General features: G+C 38.0%; 1 protein-coding gene across 6 annotated transcripts in view; it reads right to left on the bottom strand.

Moving 5' to 3' along the window:
- The window catches only part of sdk2b (sidekick cell adhesion molecule 2b), a 316,443-nt gene that overhangs the window by 4,090 nt on the left and 291,342 nt on the right, over positions 1-21,011 (bottom strand). For 2 of the 6 annotated variants that reach the window (XM_032574400.1, XM_032574403.1), the window contains exons 38-44: positions 20,028-20,165; positions 19,507-19,716; positions 18,573-18,698; positions 17,125-17,289; positions 16,817-16,957; positions 13,860-14,019; positions 7,632-7,761 (exon numbers count right to left, since the gene is read on the bottom strand). In XM_032574400.1, coding sequence (XP_032430291.1) covers positions 7,632-7,761; positions 13,860-14,019; positions 16,817-16,957; positions 17,125-17,289; positions 18,573-18,698; positions 19,507-19,716; positions 20,028-20,165 — 1,070 coding nt within the window. The remainder of the gene's footprint in view (positions 1-7,631; positions 7,762-13,859; positions 14,020-16,816; positions 16,958-17,124; positions 17,290-18,572; positions 18,699-19,506; positions 19,717-20,027; positions 20,166-21,011) is intronic. The other 4 variants (XM_032574401.1, XM_032574404.1, XM_032574402.1 and 1 more) reach the window with 3 other exon arrangements.

The following is a 21,011-nucleotide window of genomic DNA, read 5'->3' as shown; positions in this document are numbered from 1 at the left end:
CAAAGGACCACATCCAGCTACTTTCATAAAATGTTTTTAGCTGAATTTATAAATATTCAGTACTTTTATTTGCTTTTATTTTACCATTTGCGTTCATTCTAACTAACCACTCACCACTAGCCATTCTCACCACTCTGTGTCTACAAATCCTATTTAAAATGGTTTACATAACTGAGATTTATGGATCTGTGTTATTTATTTAGAGCAATGGACAAAATACAGATAACTTTATAGTAGCATTTTCAGCTCTATTCATAAATACAATTCAAAGTGAATTCTATAGATACTGGTTTGCATAACTCCAGCCTATGTATGCATTATCTGCATATTATCTATCATAAATATTGAACACTGATTGATTTTTAAAACATTTTTATAAATTAAACTGGTAACTGGGACATCTGTTTGCATGTAAAGTCAGACTTAGATTACATTTTGATAAAAATACCTCCAGCACTTTAACCCTCTGATAAAGCCAATATCCATCAGAAATAGAGGATTAAAGATCTGTTGGGTGAATTGTTTTAAATCACTTAAAACAACTGCTCCAAGGTGGAAAACAGGCTCTTAACCAGCTCCAACACTTACTCTGATTTAGCTGTTAACCTGTTTTTAGTGGAAAAAACACTGTAGGAAATGACTAAAAAACCTATTGGCACTAAAATCCTTTGTTAGGGTATAGTAGACTGACTGAAACAGGATATATATCACATCTTTGTGTGATTTTTTTTCTGGTTCTAAAGTACATCTTGCTGTAGAACTTATTTTCAGTCTTTGCATTTCTTTGATTTCAATACTCATAATTCCTCCAGTATTCTAATGACAACAATGTATAAAATGGTGGGACTTGCCAAAATGATGCCAAATACCTATTAGGAAAGCATTTTCAAAATGTTAACTAACAAGAAAATAATTTGTGCTTTTTTCAACAAGTCCCAATAATAAAATAAAGAAAAACTATTTGAAATGTTTGTGTTTTGTTTTTGTTTTTTTCCAATTTGTGTGTTTTGTTAAGACACTGCCCTGTGTCCTTCACTGAAATATACTAAGAATGTGAAGGACTGAAATGAAAATGAGAAAAAAAAAGAAACATATTTCTAATTTAATTTTTGGCTAACTGTTTCTCCAGACCAATTTAATCAACTATTTGGAAATGTGGCTTCTTTGGAAGTAAAACCTACGGAAATGAGGGGTGGCACAAGGTCTTTTCACAGCTACATGCACACCCCCCGACGCCTACCCACACACACACGCAAACCATTGGAGCTACTTAGTGTGAATTCTGTGAAAAGCAAACAAAAGGTGAAGACGGATAATGCATTCAAAAACACTGCCTGATTTTAGGTTTATTTGTGAGGCTAAAATGTAATTTTGTTATTTTTCAGCTGTAGTCTGGCTTCGTTTCACATAGCTAACACTCCAAAGTGCTCAAGGTTGGGCTGGAAAAACTATTGAATTCATGTCAAAAACCATTTCATTTCGACAAAAAGTGACATGACTGCCAAATACTCACTGAGGGTTGCTTGTGGTCATCTAAGTACCACAAACGTACTTCACCAATTGTGCCAGGCGGCATGTAATTAGTCATCGGGCCATAAGGAATGCATGGAAAAGTTGACTATGCCAAAATTCTGAACAATTTCCCCAGAGAAGCAGCTTCAGGCATGCATTAGATATAGTTCAAAAGCAAAACAAAAAAGGGTTGTTCTGCTAAGGATGATGCCCTGCAGGGATAACATTGATAGTTGTAACTACTTCTGGGGTTGCTCTCTCAGACTTGCCTTTATGATCTTGTTCCATTCTGTCATACAGACACAACATATCTGGCATGAACTTGAAGCTCCGTACCTCTTCCTGAATATTGCAGAACACATATGTGATGCACATGGCCTTGGTCTCTGATATCCCCCAGCATGCTTTGCTCCTCACAGTATGACAGTTGGTTGTTTTTTTTTCCAAGATGTGGGAAAAAGTTTAAATACTCAACAGAAATTCTGAATGGTTATTTAAAATGGAAAAATGAGCCTGCTTTAGATTTTGTCTCCAAACAAAGGAAACCATTTATGTTCATAGTTAATCAAAAGCAGACACTGTGCCACTTTGCTCTGACCAACTTCAACTTTAGTTACTTTTGAAGTGTTTTTCACCACAACAAAAAAATTTGTCTGATGTAACATAATGGTTTTTGTTTGGCTGTCTTTTGATAATATCATTAAAGCTCAAAGGACACCAGATTTGAAAAGTGTTTCAGTTGAGATAACATAAAGTAATAAAGTTCTAAAAGTGGACCTGGCGGACCTGCAGTTGTGAATGCTGTTACTATTAAAATGTCCTACATAAAACATAATTGTTGGTTTATCACTTTTATTAATAACTCACTTATCAACTGAGGAACTTAAAGAAATGATACTAACGATTTGCCTCTGGAGCGTTGCGGCTGGAGACAAGGCTCTTTATCCCAGCTCATTACAAGCCAATTACTGCGGCTGAATGCTGTGCAAGAAGTAGACTATAGGCATGAAATGCAGCATTGCACCTCAGCCTCAGGGGACCAACCATCATATTTAAGCAATGAAATGCCTCAAATAGATACATAGCAGGCCGCTGAAGTTAATTATTTAAGTTTTTATTTTTTTCATCATTTTGATGCTAAATTAGGCAGGGAAAGAGATTAAGAAATCTACACAATTATCTTGTGAAACCACTTGACAGCAGTTTATTTATGATCAGCATGATAAAGATGTTGTAGGTCTTTGTTTATCAAGGCTAAAATTAGGAAGCTGGAAAAAAACATCAGAGAAAAAACAGGACAGTAGACAAGCATTTTTTTTTGCTGGAGAAGATGTGTGTCATCAGTTTCTGAGTATTGTTTAAAAAAGATTCCTATCTCAAAGACCTCTGATCTTTGACCTCAGCCTGCTGAGGAATTACAACACCTTGCGTCAGTGTTTAAACTCCTTGTCACATCGCAAATGCAAACATAGTGTTATTTTAATGGCATTTTAAGTGACGTTGCTGGGTTGCAAGTACAGACGGGTGGAGATGGTGCCATTTTTGTCTGTCTGGAAGAGGTCACATCGTTATAAAATGTTATTGAAATTCATCAAGGTCATGATGCAGTGCTGAAACATAAGTTTCAAAACCACAGCATCACAGATTCTCCACTGTATTAGAAGCAGCTATGAGAAGTTTTTTTTCTCATAAAATTAGCTGGAGAGATAATTGCTTAAAAGCAGAATCTTAGTTTCATCTGGGTAGACTCCCAGCAGCAGTTAGCAAATGCCATACATTTATGCTTGTGACAGTACAGGATTGTCATTTTCCTGGCATCATTCCTCAACAACTGGCTGAAGCCATCGTCCAAGCTCATTCATCACACTTTTAGTTGTTAAAAACTAATTATTACTCTCTTCGTGCTTATTTATTTTCTGGAAGCCAGTTCCTAACTTAGAGAGATCAACTCTCACCCGCCTTACTTAATGTTCTGCTTATATCATATTTTTAGCACAGGGAGAAAGGATACTGTGGACTACATATGACATGTTTATAGACTTTCTGACATAAAAAAATGTCTGCATCAATAAAATATACTTGATTTAACAGTGATTTTTCTCATGTTACCAGCGTGGCATTTTTTCACCACTAGAACAGAAAAAATGCCACGTAAGTGAAAAAATGCTACAGTACTAAAAGAAGATTTTATATCAAGACTTGGTTTCACCCAACCTTAAGAACATATTTATTTGCTTGTTTAATTAAATTCCCATTCCCATTTCTAATGAATGCATTCATTAATTTGTTAATTTACTTGTTGGTTTAGTTGTAGTTTGCTTCATTTTGTAAACTACAAATCCCACTACTAGTTGTCTCAGTTGGCCACAGGGACAACCTTGGAAAATGATTATAAAATAATTTTATTTACTCTATGAAATTATTTTTTTGCTTATGTTTCTAATCAAATATGTTTATAAATTTTCCAGACTCTTTAATCAATTATTCATTTGTTCGCTTGTTTGTATCTTATCATGTTAATTTGTGTGTTTTTGCATCTTTATGCATAATTAATTGTGTTTTTAAATCTGACATGTTCAACATGTTTGTTTTTACATCTCCCAGACTTATCTTTTAATTCTTGTTTATTTTATTTTATGTACTTAACTATATCCTCCCAGCTTTCCTTATTTGCATAAGACATAATACCTTGAACTACATTAGGTTACACATTCCTCAACAACACAATGACAAACTTGCCGCCATAATGGATCTAGTCCAAACTATTCATCAGAACAATTAATATCACTGGGATTTGAGACTTTGTGGAGCATTAGTGGTGCCCCAGACAGTCTGACTTGCTTTATTAAGTGTAATAGAAGCATGCGGGTTCATTCAGGCTTCTCCATTAAAATTTTATTCATCTGTAATTAAAGCAATGATGGGCAAATATGTCATCCACAAACCCTCTATAAAAACCAGCTGTTTCAAATCCCCTAAAAAACATGTGTAATGGTTACCTCCTATGGCACAAAACTATTAATAAGACAAAGCCTAATTTAGGAGGAGTTGTACTTTAGGTTCATTTTGGGCCGTAACATTATCCAGGAAACTGTCAAAGCCAAATGGCTGCAAGGATTATTCCCTGCTGAGTCTCAACCAATAAAACTGCAGTGTCCAGTGAGACAGAGAGTCATGGTTTGGAGGCAGAGGAGGACAGATGGAGGCAGAAAGGGAACGAGAGGGTATGAGAGAAAGCAGACACTTTCATTTCTCTCCTGTGGAATGCTGCTCAGCAGAGAGCCTAATCTACACTCCATCTCTGACTCACAGATGAGATCATCTGTCTTCGACTGGTTTCAGCTTTAAATGACACACAAAAAAACACTTCGCCACAGGGACAACCTTGGAAAATGAGAAAGGCTGTTCTATAAAAAAAAAAAGTCAATAGGCCTGTACCTGCAGGCTGGCAGAACAGTAATGGTAGCATTGTTGCCCTGCCAAGTAAATGTTGGCTTCTTCCAAATCTCCTAGTGACGAGCAGTACAATAGTCAACTTATGCCTGTTAAGGAAGGCCCTGGGGATTAAAGAGCAGACGCAGCACGGTGTCTCACAGATAGCTTAGCGGTATCTGCTGAATATAACTTCAAAGAGCATTCCTAGACATCCAAAGCTCTAGCGGGTGCTGATATAGACCCTGTGAGGGGTACAGCAGCGGAGCCCCCGGGGTGACAGGAAGGCCTCTGGATGTTTCAGTCTGTCAAAAACAAACATCAGCTTATTCATCGTGGAGCAAGCCACCTTATGGATCTTGTCATCTTGGGCTGAAGGGAATGCATTTGACAAAAATCAAGTGCAAATTCTGGGTATGTCAGGTAGGTGATGAAATATCCGAAATACCCATTTGAGGGAATGTCACAGTAATATGAAAGGTCCTGTCTGTAGCAATTCATTGCAAAGAGATTTTCATTTGATCTGGAAATAGGACTTGGGTCCCGATAAGGCCGAGCGAGGAGAGACGTCTGGCTGCGGGATTCACATCAGAGACGTACGAGAGGAGTTCAACAATAATTTGAGTCAAGAATTCTCTCAGAGAAGGTGAAAATGAATCAGGTTGTTTGTGTTCCTTACTAAGACTTGTTACGCCTTTCCAATGTCATGTTGTTTTACTTTTATTTGTCAAGTTAAAAGCTCAAACCTATTTCACTTAGAATTTATGTGATAAAACAATACAAAGCAATATGTAATTGAGAGAGCACATTAATGCACTGCTTAAGCATTTTTTGCAAATTAAAGATCTGAAAAAAGGTGATGCGTCTTTGTATTCAGGCCCCTTTACTCTTGATACTCGTGAATAAAATTCTGTTTAACAAAACGCCTTCAGCAGTCATCTAATTACCCCCTGAGGGACAAGCCAGGTCTTACGGGTTTGCTAGAAAACATTAGTGAACAAATATTAGAGAACAGGCTGCTTCATTAGGATTAAAAGACACAACCGACAAGGACACCAAGATACGACAGTCCACCTAAACTGACTGGCTGGGTAAGGAGGGCAATAATCAGAAAAGCCACCTTGAGGACAGTTATCATACCGTAAGAGCTGCAAAAATCCTTAGCTCAGGTAGAAGAATCTGTCTACATGACAGCTTATTCATGCAGCTCATAAATCTGACCTTTATAGCAAGAAATAAAGCGATTTTTGAGGGATAAAAAATCTGTGTGCGTTTTTCTTGAGTTATATAGAAGAAAAAAGAAGTTCTGGTCAAGTTAAATAAAAACAGAGGGCTTCGGTAAATGCTATACGAAAACCAAACACAACATATCACCCTGAATAAAAACCTGCACAGTGACACCAGAAAGTGGCAGTATTATGCTGATGGGGGATTGTCTTCAGCAGGACAGGGAAGCTGGTCATAGCCTCTCACAGTGATACACTCTTAGAGGCTGCAAAAGACTTGAAGCTGAGAACAAGAGTTCGCCTACCAGCAGGATAACGTTTAGTCAGAGCAACAAATGAATAGTTTAGATCAAATCAAATTTATACAATAAATACAGTCAAAGTCTACAATTGAATCAAAATGAGAGAGAGCTGGAGCCCTTGAAAATTAATGTTCACAGGCGCTTCCCGCTCAATGCGACGGATTTTGAGTGATTTTGCAAAGATAAATTGGCAAACAATTTAGTTGCTGGTAGAGCCATACCCATAAAGATCATTCAGTTGTAATTGCAACAAAGTGTGTTTTCATAAATATTCAAGGGAGTTAGTTACAAATGCATATTAATAATCAATCCACACTCCATAAACTACAATGAAGGTTAAGGATGTAATCTGATAAAAAAGTTATGCGTTATGAATACTTTTTTCCAGATACTGTAAATATACAGAAAAGCAAAGATGCATAAAAATTTCAGGGGGAAAAAATTGTCTTGGTTTAATGAAGGTAAAAAGTAGAAAGTACCTTGACTGACATTCTGATCAATAGAGAAACAGAGAGAAAAGCAGAGCTTATTGATTTTAATCTCTTACTGGGAAAAAGGCACTTTGGGATGAAGCAGAGGCGACAATTCAGACAATCCACCATTAATTGGTAGTGATCCTTCTACCTTCTGGATTTTAAATAAATTGAAAACGATGGGTGTTTTCCAGTGAGATCACATTGAGCTGACAAAATGAAAAGGAAAGTTGGACGGTTCGTGTGGCTGGAGCTGAAACCTTAAGCACAACTGGAGCGTTTTTGTTTTTTACCCCAGTGGCTTATGTAACAGGAGCGGTGCATGAATACAGCCCGGATCACAGGTGGACATTTACTGAGTGACATTGTCCACAAAACTAAAAACTGCTGAGCAGCCAGTGAGCAAAGTCATTAATCTCACATCTCTGTCTGCATTTGCCACAGCTACGACTTATAACTTAGATGAGTGACACAAACACAATAGGGACAGACAGAATATGCAGCACTGCTGACAATGTGAGGCTGAATTCAGGAGGAATTCAGAGAGATGACAGTGTGCACTCAGTGCGCACACACACCCCATACACGCACACACACACAGGCACACAAATGAGACAAATGCTGCTTTATGTAGACAGGATAGAGATCAGAGAAGATGTGAGATAAAGAAAGCAGTGCCACTGCACCTGTGAGTCAGAGATTTCAGAGGGTTTTTCAGTCAGGCTGGTGCTCTCCGCAGGGATCAGGTCATTGTATTTGGTGCTCACATCCTCGTCCGAATAGTGGAGACTACCTGGACTGGGCCTGGGTGGAGACCTGAACAAGAGACAAAGAAAATGATTGGGTCAACGTCTAATGTGGGCTCTATTGAATGTCAAAATCTGAAGAATTACGAATGATTGCTTACGTTTGGCCACATTTTCCTACTCTTTTGTGTGTCTCAAGCAAGGTAAGTTGAATGTTTCTTAATTTACTTTGTTTTAGTACATTGATTGGTTCTTGGGTATGCAAGAAGCTGTGCGTGGTATTTCAAACTGTAACTTTTATTCTGTTTGTGAATCCTTTACTTGCCCTCTATAGTGCTTGTCCAAGTTTCTTGTAAATTGAATCATTTACAGACCCATTGCCTAAGACACTCTTGAAAATGAGTTTTAATCTCAATGAATTTTTAACACTTAATAGTTAAAAAAAGGTTACAAAACAAACTTAACAGACAGATATATGGGAACAACAGGACGAGAATACATTCTGATTGTTGTTGACATCTTGATCAGTGGCTGAACCCAAAAAGTTAAGGAGCCATGTAAAGCACGGTGAGTGAACTGTGTAGTTATGGTTTTATGAAAGAGTCAACATTGGTCAATAATTAAACAAAATTCCTGTTTCAGTTTGACAAAAGCGATTTAGGGGAAACGGCAAACATGTGAAATAAGGTGGCCTGATAAGACCAGACAAAAACTGAATTTTCTGACTTGCATGTAAAACGCTACGTATGGTGAAAAAGGGACACCCTTAACCTTGAAAGCTGGCGCTGGCAGCATTAGGAAGTGAATTGACATTGCTGTCAAAACTGATTAAATTACATCCAAATATGGGTGTTTTACTTTTACTTTCATTTTAAATTCATGTAAATTTATTAAAAAAAAAAAACAAACTCTAGATTACAAGCAAGCGCAGATCCCTTAAGGTTCTTCCCCCCCAATTCTCATTACTTTCCAGTAGTGTTGCTCCCCTCTTTTCTGTTTCCAAGTGTGTCCATCTGTGTGTAAATGTGCGTGTGCGAGAATGCGAGCACGCATGCGTATGAGTTGTGCTTGATGAGCATCATGAGACGGTCATGAGATTCCTGCTTCCAGCCGGAGTCTTCTGGAATGAATAAATCCCTGATTCAGCCCCCTCTCTGTGGGCTGTGGAATGTCAAACCACTCGGCTCTTGTGACTAAATTATAAACAGATCTCTTGCTGGGGTCATCGAATGAAGAGCAGTCATAGGCTCTCCTCCAGCAAATGCTATCGCAGCCGACACGAACGACGCCCCGGATTAAAGTGTCAGTGGCACGCTGTGCTGATCAAATGTGTCGCTCGGATCTGAGCTTCATGTGATTGAGCAAAGAGGAAATGTTGAACTAGGCCTGGAAGGAGGAGTGAGGAAAAAAAAAGATCTGTAGAGAAATATTTAGAGAAATGGCAAAGTCTTGTCAGGGTTTTCTCTTTTTTTAAGTAAACTGAAAAGGAAATCTTTTGGTATCAAATCTTCTCCTTACTTTCCCCTGTCACTGCTGCTGCTAAACAAACAGCCATCTGTTTCTGCTGATTGGTGCTGGTTTGGCTGAGACCGCTGGGACATTCTGACTGCTGTTGACTTTCCAGGCCGCAGGGTCGACCGCCAGTTGCTGCCCCTGGAGCCACAGCAGCGCACACATCCATTTGATGCATCCAGGATGAATTTGCATAAGCGTTTTCTAAATTAATGCATGTGGAAAGTATTTCGAAAATGTGCTGTGGGTAAAATTCCAGCAGTCTTTTTATGGTGGTGGCACAAAAACCAGAAAACGATGACACATACATACATCTGCACACATACAAACATCTGCACATCCATCCTTCCATCCATCCATACATTCATTACTTTGAATACCATTCATTTAACGCCCTCTGTGGTGGCTGGCTGTCATGGCACCTCAACTCTGTAGTTCTAACTTTAAAAAGATCTGAACATAACCCTGAGAAAATGCTGTCTTATATAGACGAGCAAAGACATAGCGGTGCAGGTTTTATAAAAAACAACATAGCTGCAGACTTTATAAAAAATATAAAATACTGCAGAAGTCTACCAAAACACTAGAAAACCAGAGAAAGAAACCATTGTTGTTGGGGCCTGACAGCTGGTTTATAAACAACCAAAAACCAAATTTCTTAGTGAAATTTTAAAAATATGTGTCAATTAGCATTACTTATAGAGTGGCCACAGCTACTCCACAGTTGCTAAAATACAATGAGACTGTGAGGCACAGAAATTTTACAATTGAATTTGAATTTATTCTATCTTAATAGGACAATGCACAACAATGAATGTACAAAACTTTAAATACTCTGGATTTAGCCAATCTCCACAGCACATCAAGAAAAACAACTAAGAAATATTCTTAATATGCAAACCTTAAGCAACTTCCTCTTCCTAGCAAGACTTTAGAGAGCCAAACAAAAAATGGAGCCAGAGTGAAGAAATGCAATTGCGAGCCTTCTGGGACTTTATGATAAACTACCTGTATAAAAGCACAGAGAGATCGAAGCACACTTTCACCTATTCCCATCAAGACTTATACATTGTCGAGTCAAGTGTAAATTATTTATCATGCCTCTTACTCTGATAGAAAAGAGGTCGGCTTAATCCTCTGGCTGCAAACTTCACTTAGCATTATGTCAGGTAACGATTGGAAACCCTCAGTATCTGCGTCACCTCAAGGTAAAAGAACTCATTAACATCTAAAATGTTCATCAGCTTTGTCAGTCAAGAGTGTTTAATGCCATATTAATCTAGACAGAATTACTTCACTAAGAGATTCTTATACCTCAACCCAGACCGCCGTCAGGGTTGGCTTCAAACCACTCAATGCAAAATGAAAATAAGTTTTTAATCCATCTATTTTTTCAATAAAAACTTTAAACTCTGAAACATATTTATGGTAAAAAAATAATAAAAATACAAAAATGAATTGCACTTTGAGCTTGAAGCACAGTTTTGATTAATTCTCTCATTTACGTCAGCTAGACTTCATTTTCATGTGTGTAACGATGGTTCACTTTTTATCTGAAAGGCTTCTTTGGTTCTAACTGAGCGACTGAGAGGATCATCTGAAGGTGCAATGAAAATTAACTATGGAGAGGAATCGTTTGAGTTTGCTGCTCCACCGCTAGGTATGTGTGATCGGCCAGGCGGATGTGTGATCGGCCAGGAGGAAGTTAACTGAGAGAGTTGATATTTTTTTAGATTTTTTTTATATAAGAAAATTGATAAATACTGACCTCTCCAGACAAGGAGCTGCCACATAAGCTGCAGTTTTGGTGATGCTCTGACCTGGTTGTTATTGGTTCATTTTGGCTGATTCGATCATATCGCCATTGATGGCAAAATGTTGCTGACAGTTACTACAGTCACAATTTCTTTTGCTATAAACCTCGGTGAAGAGCTCCAGGATTCGTAATAACAAAAGCTTTACACGGACCCGACAGAAAGTTCTGCATCAAATCTATAATCATAGCGTTCCTATGCTTAACTCTGATTTCCACGAGGGCATGGAAATAAATCAACATTAGAGTCAGCTGCAAGTGCTGTTTGCCGTCTGACACGGCTCCTGAATTAGACTGGGTACAGTGGGATTAAGAATGTGTGATTTTCTATCTGAGTCTGAGTCTGTTGGTTTCATCCTGTCTTTGGTACTCTGAGACCAGAGATCTCGATGCGGTATTAATCTGTAAGCGGAGGCTCAGGTGTGGGGATTTGGGTTTCTCCGCTATGGGCTGAGTTCAAAGAGAGCCGATTCTCTGAGTACATCTGTGCATTCTTCTACTGCCAGCCTCCACCCCCCTTCTCCACTCCCTCTCTTCATGTCAGAGAAGCAGTAGTAAAAAGCTGCCTGGAAGCTTCTCAAAGAACCTGAGTCTGCTTTGATCCATCCTTAAGGTCACAAATACAAAGCCACAGACCTAAATATGTTTCTCATATTCATCTACACACACATGCACACACACAAAAAAACTTTGACTTTATGGATTGAACCTGAATCCTTTAACTCTTCCTCTAAATTATTTCCACATGAAATAACTTTTACTGTTTATAGGCTGTTGCAAGCCTTTCAACAGTTTCAACAATATGAAAGCAGTGGTTTCTGAACTCACACCTTGTGTGAAATGTAAACATGTTTTGATAATTAAATAGTGAGAAAGTAGTCAGGTTTTGCACCTCCGGTGTCAGTAAACACGTATTTTAAAAGGAACAAAGAGACACAGTACGAGAAGCAAGAATAAAATATTTTTTATGTTCTAGGTCTAAAAAGCATATTTCATAATATTTCAGATTGAAGCCTGAACTTTCGAATTCTTTCTGTTTTAGCCGTTCTATTATAGATTTATGGCTGTATTTTGGATTATTCTTCTGAGGCATGACTGAATTTTGGCCAAGGATTAGCCGAAATACAAATGGTCTGATATTTGATCCGGCTTGCTATGTTACATAAAGACGTTATAATTGATCCAATGACAGCATAATAACCAGATCCCATAGCTTCAAATCAAGCTTAAATCCACCAACATTGTTGACTGTTTACATGTGAAGTTTGTGTTTATTTCTCTATAATAGTCCTGTCCATTATTTACATACATTTCATCTGCCCTAAAAAATTTGTTCCAGAAGTCTCTTAGTTTACTGAGATACAACTTTGCAAACCAAAGTAACACTTTCCTTTTTCTCTGAACGCAGACCTGCGTTGAGGCTTCAAACTACTTACAATTTTTGTTATTTAAATTAAAAAGAGTGGACTGGTTATTGTTTTGTGCTACACAGTGATCACTCTTTAAACATCTGAAGAATCTGAAGAAAACAGCAATAACTTCTATAACCCTCACTAATTCGCTGTTTAACAGTGCAATTTTGATCACTTCCTTGTCTCCTACCTAAACCGTGTGTGGTATTTAAATCTGGAGTTGTTTTTCTTTTCAAGCCAATATTCTACATAAAACTTGTTTCAAAATTCTATGGCAAGAAGCATTGCTCGCTTCCTTTTCACAAACCTTGCTTTACACCACATAGCCGGATTCCTAGGGAAAATCTGGACGCTATGGCCGCCACCTTATGCACGTTTTTTTTTTTTAGCATATTCCTATTGGTGACAAAACAGTCTTTTATGTTTAAGAGGACAAATTATAAACTTTGTTGTTCAAATTGATGCATTGTTGCTTCATATACAATCACATGTTGGTGCCCCGATAAAGAACTGTAAAGAATGCAAAAACCTTTTAAAATTTTTAAATTTAAATAGCTTTAATCACAGAGTGTTTAAAAATTACCTATTTTTAAAAATAAATCACCAGTGACACAATAATTTGCAAGACTTGTTTTAAAATAAACAAGTGAGTTAACTTTTTTTTTTTATCACTTTTGGTTTCCATGTGGTCTAAATATCAAGAAAAAGAGATTTATTTCCATCCTACCTTACAGTGAATTAAAATTTCAACATTACATTACCACTATGCACAGAAAGGAGGATGGTAAGCCAGATGCAAGAAGTATCTAAAGGTCATTGTTTCAGAACTGCAGCACATACAGACATCTTGAGTCAGCAACAAACACTGCAGATCTTTTCTGGCATGCAACAAAGGGCGATCATATGGAAAAGCAACCAATGCACACTGTTAAGAACAGTGGAGGATTTATGATGTTATGGATCTGCTTCTTTTCCAAAAGACCGTGCAAAACTTGATGGAGTGTATAGCACCATGACATTTTTTTTGGAAATACCAGGAGATTTAGTATGAAAAACATTTGCCTTTGTCAGAAAGCTTTACATGGACCATCACTGGGTCTTTTAGAAGGATAATGATCCAAAACATATAACCAAATCAACACAGAAAAGGATCATACAAAATAAAATTTCTCTTATTTTTTATCGGTATCACAGTCCTGAACAGAAATCTTACAGAAAACATGTAATGAGAAAGGGTACATGATCCCTCCCTCTATGACCTCCAACATTGTGAAATATGGAGGACAGGACAGAGCGGCCCGATTGACAAAATTGAGGCAGTCCAAAGTGTTAACGTAAGATGCATATTTGTGGAATGACATATTTTATAAAAAAGAAAAATACAATAGTTTCTTAAGAAGTTTTATTAATGCAGGAGGAGAAGAAGCTCACCTGGTGTAGACGCCATTCTTCCGACAGAAAGAGTTTTTCACTGACAGCCGTCGGTTGTTGAGCTCCAGAGCGGGGAAGCGGCCTTCATCCAGACTGACCATGTCGCCGTGAGTCAGAGCATTGCAATTGGAGTTGTTACCTGGACACACGTACAGAGACACTGTGTGACCACAGGCAAGGGGGAAACAGGGAGGTTAGTGTCTGGAAGGCGACATGGAACTGAGAGCTTGGTAAAACACAGAGGGTTAAAAAAATTTGCAACAAATGTGTTTGCATGGAATGTTGTTGAAAAGTACCAAAATTTCTTGAAATTTCTCAATCTTGAAGAGATTTTTTAGATTATTTCTGAGTATTCTGATAAATTCACTGCAGTTTTATTCTTTGCTTGAAACTACAGCGAAAGTACACCCTCCAGACATCAAGCTGTAGCCATACCTGCAATGGAATGGTTTAGATCAAAACAAATTAATTTTGTGGGAGAGGTCTAGTCAAAGTCCATGGCAATATTTCCATTTTGGCATCAAAGTGAGAAAACATAAACAAAGATTCAACTTTCCAGGCACTATTTTGTTTACACCATCACTTCAGATATATATATAAAAAAAGATCAAGAACAAATTTAGAGTTATGATTTCTTTCACTTTTATTCCATAAGTAGCAGCTAATAATCAATACAGAAAAAAAAAATCTTGATTATTGTTCATTCAACTTCTAGAGGGAACTGAAGAAAGAAACCACTGCTCTCTCTCTTTCTCCCCGTTTCCAGCTTTACTGCGCTGGTTTAACCTCTTTCCGCCTGTAACCTTGTAGCAAACAAACAGCTACACGAGTGGGATCAATTTTCACATCTAACTCTCAGCTAGAAGGCAGACAAAACTGCCTCCTAAAACATCTCTAGGAATTCTGTTAAATATGAGTCGTTTAAGGTAAGCTTGTAGCCTGGTTAGGATGGGAGATAAGGTTTTGAAAAATACAATTTTTAGCTTTTTGTGTAAACATAGTGGAAAAAAAAATTAGCAAACACATACCTATTTTCTTAGACTGCTTCCCAGAACTGCACAACTTCCAATGCGATAAACTACAAGTTTCCACATTTTAGTGGTAGATAAATGTTTTATGCAAATACTGCTTCCCATTTGTTAGGTTAAAAACACTTTCTCAGTGTCCCAACAAAGCCAGGACCCTCATGTCTGGTGGAGGCTACTTAAGGTCAAGTGGTGGCTATGCAAACACGGTGAAAAAGAAAAATGCACTTGGTAGGTCCAACATAGCCCAGCCAGATTCTAGACAGAGGCTTTGAGAGTGTCTTTGTGCTGGAGTGAAAATGAACATCTTGTATTTTTTTTCTTTTTTCTGTCAGATAGAAAGATGGGCAGTGACCCGCAGGGACCCCTCCCCTCCCCCGCCTGGCAGCCAAAAAGGCCCCTGAAAAACTGCTGAGCTTAGGGGAAATACCAACTGATGTCAGAGCTGCTCTGAATGGACAAATAACCCGCTCCTCACCCCACCACCACCGCCGCCATTCCAGTTTTCCTCCACCTCTATTTTTTTACCCCAGAACCACAACTATTAGACTATGGTCAGATAAGTTTAAAATGAATATACAGCCAAGGGAAAAAAATGAAAGTACACCTTCTAAAGTTTTAAACATCAGAGCAAGCAAACATAATCCAATCTTTATTAGTATTTATTAAACTTAGCCTGAAATGTTACAAAAAACAATGTTATTAATATTATTAATTAGCAGAACAAACTCTCAGTAGTCATTTTCTGCCTGACTTCATCAGTCTTTTACATTATTATGGAACTTTGAGAGAAAAAAAAGATCTCATCATCAATGCATCAGTTTGCCAAAGCAGTGTTGATAGGACTCATATTCTTTGGACCCCCCCACCAGACATTCTGTTGTAGATTTGCTGTTGGGTTTTGGGATGACTGTGATGTTGCTCACCCACATTGTCAGTGGCCTGACATTTCACGACACAATACTTTGGTACATAGATGAGATCAAGGTAGGCCTTGGGTGCAAACCCAAATCATCAACCTTAATCACCAAGCCTGGCAGCTGTTATGAGGTGTTTGTGCGTACATGATTCATTTCGTTCGTGCATTTTAACCAAATATCTCTATTTTAATCACACCTAAAGATATTGTTCCAGAAATGTCATGATTCATTCAGCTGCAACTTTCCACATTTAGATTCTGTTGCCATGCTGGTTTTAGACAGAGAAACTTTCTCATGACAACAATTCCTAACAAACCAAACTAGTTCAGTTTCTAATGCTAGCGTGATGATGTAATGTGACTTTATCATTTAACTTGCTACACCTTGTACAGTCTCTTGTTCCTTAGAGACAATCTCTCTTAGAATAACATGGCCGTTGTTGTGAAAATGTAACAAATGGAAGGAAAACATTTTAAGTCTATGACTCCCATCCTAAATTTAAAACTATCTTATGAATAACCTTACTCTGTGATGGAAATAGTTATAAGCCTTTCCAGATTGATGAGTGCCAGCAGTTGCTTCTTAAAGGTTATTGTGAATGTCTTTCCTTCTTAGCTTCATCTTAAACACTTGTACGCTTCAAATCAAGTAGCTGTGGTAATCGATGGCGATCAAATGTGCTTACTATAAATAAATCAACGTATTTGACTTGTAATATTTATTTGATGTCTTGGCCATCAGAGCTTAAGAGGCAGCAAGGGTGTACTTAGTTTTCCACACACAGCTTTTCCATTCTGACGTCATATTTGTCTTATGAATAATATTTCGAGAGATTTTAAATGTCCTGTGATGTTAAATTTCTCAAACTGGGAGTTCTTTCTAAAGATGTTTCATAGTTGTAGATCACTTTAATAAGGGGTACAACTTTCCAAGAAAAAGAATTAAATAAAATCAAGTCCTATGAAGCAAAATGTTTTTATCACAGATGATTGGTAAATTTATATGCGCTCACCCGATTCGGACTTCTTTGCATATTTTTTGCTCTGTCCTCTAATGATGAGGATGAAAACTAGCAGCAGGATGAAGATGAGCCCCACCAGCGCCACGACGACGAGGAACCACCATTCCTCGTAAAACGGGGCCACTTTCTGAGCTGAAAGAAGAGTGGAAAATTGGAATTCACGCTTGTTAGGAACGTACGCGGCGTGTTCCTGTGAAGTCTGAGAGACCTCAGGGAATTTTAATTAAGTTTGAAATGTAATTTAATTCACTTCATTCTGTTATATTAACTAACATAAAAAATAAAATAAAAAAACTCACCAGATATAGAGGGAGACGGTAGGCTTGGAGAGCCGTAGCCATAATCGTTCACTGCGATTATCCGAAAGTCATAGCTGACGCCTTGTTTAAGTATATCCATGTTGAACGTGTGTGATGTTGCATCCTTCGGGATATCCTTGATTATAATATCCCACAAACCCTCATCTACAAGAGAAATAAAAGTTTACTTTAACAAAAAGAAATAACACCCCCCCCCCAAAAAAAACAGACAGAAACATTTATTTAATCACCAAATCTTTTAAAGCCTGTAACAGCATAACTGACAACATGTTGTTTGTTTATTTTTGATATAAAGCTTCTGGCTGGCTTGCAGCTCTCAGAGCTAATTGATAATTCCTTCAAATATTACACAATCCATCAATTTTACAGCTCTCGTAAAAATTTACAGCGACCAAATCAGCAACACAAACAGCGGCACAGCCGTCTTTAAAATGGAGCGGCTCGCCATGGTCAACTTGCCAGACATTGTTCATTACGTGTCACTGCTTGTAAATATCGATGTAAACTGTGACGCTTTTAACGGGATACCCAAACATAAACAAGACGCAAAGAAGCTGGTGGACTTTGCAGATATCCAGCGCTGGAATCAGCAAGGCTTTTGAGTTGCTTTGAATGCGGCCTGGATATTCACACTCAATGTATCACACTTAACCATTCCCTCAACTCTAACACTGTTTCGTCCACATTCTTTCTTGTGAGACACCAAACATCCATCAAATGGCACGGATCTGTCAGTCACAGTTGAAACAGGATGCCAATTCTTCCAGATGCACTGACCGAATCAATAACGCATTAAAATATCAAGGGCGTAGACTCGGAGGCAGCAAATATTGACTTTTCACATGACTTTCTGATTGCTCGGTATCACAGGTGCTAATATAAGGTTGGATTCACTAATTTGCGAGTACAACATGTGGGATATTTTTTTAAGACTAATATATTCCCATCCTATTCTGACCCTTGCCTATTGTTTAGAGATATGAATGAAGACTGAAAAAAACAGTCTCCATATACAAGAAGCTAGAATAATCTTCCTAATAATTATCCATTCAATAATTATACATTATCCATAACACAGAAATAGTATGAGAGGGAATTTATACATGAAAGCATTTTTAACTTGTGATAGTCTGACTTCATAGTAACTTTAAGTTACAGAGAAATGAATACTTTTGGTAGGCACGTTGTTGTCATTTTTCTTGCATGACTCACGTCAAACCAATGCTGACAGTGGTTTGACGAACCAAATAGAAAAAAAATTAGATGCAGCTGCAAAACATAAAGCAACAGGCTCTGTGTGTTTTTAATAGGTTGGAAGAAACAAAAGCTTTCTCTGTTTTCCAAAAGGATAAAAGGTGGATAAAAGGTGAAAATGTCTGGTTTAGCAGTTTTGTGATTCAGCATGGATCTGGTCTGAAAAGCCCCACCTGAAGGTCTGGCCTCGATGACATAGCGTGTTATAGGAGCACGTCCTGGGTCTCCGACTGTCCAGTGAATGGTCAGGCCTGAACCATAACGTGTTATAAAAGGCTCTCCGGGTGGCCCTGGGGCTCCTAAAAAAAGAACGACAAAGTTAAGAAGGTAAAACATCTGTTTTTATTTTTAAAAGAAGTCATCTGGAGTAGCTATAAAGAGCCATTAGCTATCTAAAAAAAAATTCAATTCAACCCAGTGCTGGGTCATCTCAAAAGAAAATTTTGTAAATCTTAAATGCCTTCAAATTGTTATTTTTTTAAAGAAGTTTGAAACATTATATATATATTTTTTTTTTCCATTTGATTTAAATTTTTTACTAAGCTACTTTTTTCACTCTATGTTGCAGCATGTAGTTTCCTCCACAAAGGCTGCTCAATGTATCCATCCAACAGTTGCTACTTTAGACTCTCATGTCTGCATAACTCATGCAGATGAAGAACTGTAGCTCAGAGTGGCAGAACTCATACTGATAAGCAGCAGGATGAACAGCAACATGGACATCATCTGATTGTAAAACAAATAGTTACAAAGTCAACAACCATCTCATAAATAATTGAAAGAGGTATAATGGCAACAAACTGCAGACAGTTTTCCAACCAAATGCATTTCAGAGGATTTTTTTCCCCCAGGTCAAAATGAAGTCTCAAGTCTCTGAAGACCAAAATACTGTTTCTCAGGGATTCATGCAGGCCCTTTATTCTGCCTAGAACACTTCATATCTGTAGATAATGGATTTAGATAATGCACTGTTTTGCTTTTGTTCTGCCTTAATATCAGTAACCACACATCAGACCATCATCATTATGGCTCACAACTACTCCACACACTCTCACTTCAAGATAACTAAATTCTCTTTAATTCCAAAACAAAATCAGTGACAACTACCTTCGCCTGGCCCAGTGGTGATGTTGGCCTCCACCTCTGGCCCATAGATAAACGTCTTGGCCCGGATGCGGAAGTTGTATGTGACGCCGTCAGCCAAGTCTCTGAGTTTCAACCAGAGGGGGCCAGTGCCCTTCACGTCCACCGTAACTGTCTTACTGACGCCTGGGGGGGAGGGGGAGTGAAGACAGTCGGCACAGGCCACTGAGGAGTCTGGACAAACAGACCACATTTAGAGATGGTCTTCCACAAGCGAGGTAATGGGGGAGAACACTCAGCACAGCCAAACGAACACACACACGTACGATTATGAAGTTTTCAGTGGCAATTTATGCATAAAGTCTTGCACATTATTTGGAATGAAAGCAGTTAATTCATAAACAGCTGCAGTAATGTGCGATGGCTTGAGTGAGACAACTACAAAATGTTCCACCCGCAGTCAGGGATACCAATACATTCCGTACAAAAATCCAAAATGCAAGTCAACGGTGATTCAGTTAAAATCAGTAAGAGTAAGAGATTACCATCCACAGATGTTAATGGCTCATAAACCAGTCGGTAGCCTTCAATGATGCCATTAGGGAATGTGGGGTCACCCCAGGACACATTGACTGAGGTGGTGGTCAGCTCACTGAAGTGAATGAAACTCGGCACACTTGGAGCTGGAAGGTGTACAGAACAAATATGGAAAAAGTCACTATGCTAGGAATTTGTGCAAACGCATTTCTGAGGTTCCATAAAAACAGTGATTATTGAGTAAATCTTTCAAATGTAAATGTAAATGTTGGAGCCATTGAAGATAAATTGTTTTCATTCCTGGTCTTTCCTTTAGTATAAAGACTGTGATGGAACAAAGAAAGGAGAAGAAATGTGAGTCATGATCAAAGTCTGCCTCTGCTCGGTTGAGTTTTGTGACTCTCGGAGAGGAACCAGAAAGTTTTGATCAAATGGGGTAATGACGAGAAGTCTGATCTGCTTGTGTGCTCTGCTTTCTTTGTCAATTTTTTTGTCAAATTTTGAAATTGATACGTTTCACTAAAGCTTAATATATGGCTCAGAGCAAAGTATAAAAAAATTATGAAAATTGATAATATAAATGAAGACACAGTAGGCATGCATATTTTAAATGCTCTGTTTCAAAGTGGAAAATATTGACAAGAACTACTGCAATCTTAATTTCATAATGGAAAACACTTTATTTGGTCTCATAGGTTCTGAAAGGAGATTACTGGGATTGCTTAAAGTTGGTTTCAACCATAGGTTGATACCAACACCACTCTGCGTATTTGCCGAAGTGCAGTGATAACGTAGCAAATCAGTAAACTGATCTGCAGCTTTAAACAATTCAATGGCTGGATTTTGTCACTGATGTTCGAGAGGAACTGCTGTAAAACTATGTGTGCCGCTTCTGTACAATTTCAAGTTAATGGTTTTCAAGAGAGTCGCCGTCCTTGTACACAAACTGAACAGCACTGATTGGGTCAGGTCCACAGTTTTGTTAAAAAATA

This window comes from Xiphophorus hellerii, chromosome 10 (genome assembly GCF_003331165.1).
Source record: "Xiphophorus hellerii strain 12219 chromosome 10, Xiphophorus_hellerii-4.1, whole genome shotgun sequence".
In the NCBI taxonomy this organism is placed as follows: Eukaryota; Metazoa; Chordata; class Actinopteri; order Cyprinodontiformes; family Poeciliidae; genus Xiphophorus; species Xiphophorus hellerii.
The sequence above is the reverse complement of the archived record's forward strand: the minus strand, read 5'-3'. Positions and strand labels throughout refer to the sequence as shown.